Here is a 4,313-nt window from a genome sequence, read left to right as displayed (position 1 = left end):
ACAGAGAGAGAGAACCAGAAAGTGGGAAAAGGCGAAGCCAGCAGAATTCTTGAATCACAATTCCCAAAGTGGTGTAGTTCAATACGAGAATTCAGAACAACCATCAAGTATGCCAAGGTTCGCTTGGACAGAAGAAGAAGAAGAAAGATTGGGGTGGGTTGATCCTACCTCCCTCCAACAGCAGATGCCCGCTGTCAAGATCTTGAAAAACAGAAGTCTGGCCCAGCATGTATCTCCCACTCACCTTCGCGGTCTTTGGAACCCTCTCCAATATGTTCATGTAAAGAACATATCAGAATTTGAGGCAAGAACAGAGAGAGAAGAAGAAACAGAGACCGAGAGGCAGAAAGAGAGGGGGGTTGGTAATAAAGGTATTCATTCAATAGACAAGGCGCCGTATAGTAATGAACAGATTGACACAGCAAGGAAGGCACCATCTCAGTCCACCCGAAGAAGAATGTAGTGGACAAGGCGCTCGAGTGAGGTCCGGTACTCCGACGCGGGGAGGCAGCTAAGGCTACGCACGGCAAGCATCGCCTTCTCCAATGCCAACTCCCTGGCCTGCTCCACCCCCCCGCAGGCCACCACCATCTCCACTGCCCTCTCCAGATCTCCCCTCTCACAGAATTCTGAGTCTATCATCTCCCTCAGCCTTGGATCCCTTCTTAAGGCAAATATCACCGGTGCCGTTAAATTGCCCTTTGCCAGGTCGGCACCTGCCGGTTTGCCCAGCTGCTCTGCTGACTCTGTGAAGTCGAGCACATCGTCCACGATCTGGAAGGCCAAACCGAGGTTGCGGCCGAAGTCAAACATCTCGGCGCAGATATCGGCGCTTACGCCACTGAAGATTGCCGCTGACTTGGCGCTCGCCGCGATCAGAGACGCCGTCTTGTAGTAGCTCTTCAGCAGGTAGTCATCCAGCTCAATGTCGCAGTTGAAGAGAGTCGAGGCTTGCTTGATCTCTCCACTCGCAAAGTCTTTGATGACCTGCCACGATTGCGACCCAAAAAATTCATTCACTGATGTCTATATATCTCTCTCTATATCTATGCACATCTGTCTCTGCAGCGTTGACCATCAACATGTTCATCTCTCTTCCTCTCTCCCCACCTGTGACTGATCTTTTATTTCATCTTGCTCTGCACCCTCCAATCATGTATCTTTCTACCTCTCTGTTTACCCTTCTCATCCATCCGTTCATATCTCTCTTCCCCCTCCCATCATGAAAATATTCATGTCGCTCTTTCTCCACTCTCATATCATCGATATCTTAATCTCTCTCTCTTCCTCCTCAGCCAGTAACATGTTCATCTCTTTTCCTCTCTTCCCTACCCACCACCCTTCTTTTTAATTTATCTACCTCTGCCCCTTCCCATCAACGTCCATCTCTCTAACCCTCTTATCATCAATCAGTTCGTCCCTCTTCCTCTCTCCCCCACCCATCATCAATCGTATGATTCATCTCTATCCCATTCTACTATCATTTCTCTTCTCTCCCCTTTATCATCAGAAATGGACATCCTCCCCTTTTTTCTACCATGAAACAGATTATATCTTCCTCGTCCCCTATCTTTGTTAAGTAAATCTACGATTATATCTTCCACCATCCCTGCCAACCCAACATAAATCATTATCTAAGATTATCTGTCTACCTGGCTGATGAGTTTGATCACTTCAATGTTCTCCAAGTTGGCGAGGTACCAAGATGACTGTGCAAACATGTAGTCTCCGGCGAGCACGGCAACTCGGGTGCCGTACAGCTGGTGGATCGTCTCCTTCCCTGCCAAGAAAATTTAAATTTATTTCTTCCCTCAAAAGAAACGCGAAAATGATGTAAAAAAAAATTGTTAAGAATAAAATAGTGTATTCAGAAATCTTACGTTGACAAAAAATTAACTAAAAATGAAGAAACTTACCTCTTCTCATTCCACTGTCGTCCAAAACATCATCATGGACCAGACTCGCTGTATGAATCATCTCGACAATCTCCGCTAGTCGTCGATGTTCAGGAGTTAAGTCCCTAAAAAATATATAAAAATAAGGATATTTCCTTCGCTAATTCCGTTCAAACGCAAACATGAATATTTGACAACTCACATACTTTAAGATTGAAAAACAATAAAGAATATTTCCTTCGTTACATCCATTCGAACAAAGAAAATGAGTAGTCAATACACCAAATACTTCTAGCATTGGCTTCAGTAATTCTGTTTAACTGAAGAAAATGAATTATCAATTAACCACATGCTTCAAGCATTAGAAAAAAAAAATCAAGAATTTATCCCTCGGTAATCCCTTCGAATGAAAAAATAAATAATCAACAACACACATACTTTAAGCCGGTCAGACTAGCCGTTGCTCTAGAAACCAAGAACACCAAGGCAGGTCTCAGTCTCTTTCCGCCAGCGCCAAATATCTGTTCGGCCGCTGCCGCTAGAACAGGATTTTCTGCGCCAATAATCTAGTGGGAGCATGCGTAAGTTAATTTGATATAATATCACATGATCAAACATTCGATCACAAAAACACGCTTTATTAATTCTTTAGATGGATAAAACATGATGATAAATTTGATGAACAAAGACACCAAAATAGACCGACGAAAGGGTGAGGAGGGAACTCCTGAAGAGAAAATAATTATTCGGCATAGTAAGAGCACTGAACGATTGAACATGACTTGGAGATGGTAAATCATCAAACATTCAAGGACACGAGAAAAAGATAGCAAGTTTAATATAGTCACAAGAAGAAATCCCGAGATATGGGTGTTCCAGAACTGTTTTAAATTTAGAAGTAGATATTTTGGTGGTTTCCGGATCTGGGTATTCAAAATTTTCAAATATACATGTTCCACAATTTCCTGTTTGATGACAGAGAGATGCATTTATTTCAAGAATTTTGACGTTCTAGAATCACGGGGTTTTGATGGACGATCAAACATGATGAGCTTCAGTGATTAAGTTACAGAGGACAACTTCTAGCAGTAGAAAGAACAGAAATTTGAGCAAAATGATACCCACTGATTGGAGGTTCTTGTTCAGCGTCTTGAGATCATCGCCGACGACATCAAGCAAGGAGGACATCGAAACAGGGCCACTACTCGAAGGCTCCCCGCCTTGAATCTCCACCACTGAAACCTCAAAATCGCAATCAATCGCCATCCCCCAATCGAAAACACTCAAAATCCCCGGCAAAAACCGCAAGAAATCCTCCTACCAGGCGGAATCTGCGCCGAAGAAACTCGGCAACGCGCCGCGCTCGCCCGCCTAAAGAGCAAAATCCCCCTCCGCCGATTCACCGGCGACCCTCCATTCCACGGGCACCCGCACGACGAAACCCCCAATCCCCTCTGCCGGAGAACCGCCCCAGGGAAATTCAAAGCCATCATACCACCCACCTCCAGAAAAACCCGTCCCGCGAGCGCAGCCGATCAGAGCAAGAACCCAAACCCTAGATTTCAACCATACTCCTCGGAATCGCCTCGCATGATCCAAGAACAGCGGAGAAAGAGAAGGCGGGGAGGAAGATTATCGAATGGAGGGTAGATCAGGGATTAAAAGAGGGCAAAGGGAGGGAGATTGGGGGAGGAATTCGAGCGGCGAAGATGATCTTGAGGTGTATCGACGAGGTCCACAGGAGGGGGGTGTTCTTGCTGGGGCCGGGGCCTTATCATTGACTGGAAGATGGGGGAGGAAATCGATGGTTGGAGATGGAGGTGGGGGCCTCCGGAGGGGCGGATGTGAGGCGCTGGACGAGGCCACGTCGATGGGGGGAGGCTGAAGCTCAGCGATCGAGCGGACGCCACTGGCGGGCTTCTTCCCGAGGCGCTCTTCTCGACGGTGATCTCCATTTGGCATTGGCTGGACCCCCCCTCCTCCTCCTGGAGAGATATATATATATATATATATTATGAGAGAGAGAGATGGATGGATGGATGGATATATATAGTTAGATGAATATATGGATAGATAGGTGGATAGATAGACAGATAGGATGGATATATGGATTGATAGATAGATAGAGAGATGGATTGATAGACAGATAGATGGATATATGGATTGATAGATAGATGGATAGAGAGATGATGGATGAATTGATAGACAGATAAATGGATATATGGATAGATAGATAGATAGATGGATGGATGGATAGAGAGGTGGATAGATGGATTGATAGACAGATAGATGGATATATGGATAGATAGATAGATAGATAGATAGACAGACAGACAGACAGATAGATAGATATATGGATAGATGGATAGATGGATATATGGATTGATATATAGATAGATAGATAGATAGAGAAATGGA

The 4,313-nt window shown here is 44.9% G+C and overlaps 1 protein-coding gene across 1 annotated transcript; it reads right to left on the bottom strand.

The window, feature by feature from the left end:
• Window positions 1-359: 359 nt before the first annotated feature.
• Window positions 360-3,793, bottom strand: LOC144700798 (solanesyl-diphosphate synthase 2, chloroplastic-like). Its single transcript, XM_078572337.1, has 6 exons — window positions 3,217-3,793; window positions 3,021-3,130; window positions 2,334-2,461; window positions 1,917-2,020; window positions 1,653-1,780; window positions 360-987 (listed from the first exon to the last, which is right to left on the bottom strand). Exons 1-6 carry the CDS (start codon window positions 3,386-3,388, stop codon window positions 439-441), a joined length of 1,191 nt encoding a protein of 396 aa, XP_078428463.1. The 5' UTR covers window positions 3,389-3,793; the 3' UTR covers window positions 360-438.
• Between the last annotated feature and the right edge of the window lie 520 nt (window positions 3,794-4,313).

The sequence above is a fragment of the Wolffia australiana genome, chromosome 3 (genome assembly GCF_029677425.1).
Source record: "Wolffia australiana isolate 7733 chromosome 3, ASM2967742v1".
In the NCBI taxonomy this organism is placed as follows: Eukaryota; Viridiplantae; Streptophyta; class Magnoliopsida; order Alismatales; family Araceae; genus Wolffia; species Wolffia australiana.
This window is presented reverse-complemented; position numbering and strand designations above follow the sequence as displayed.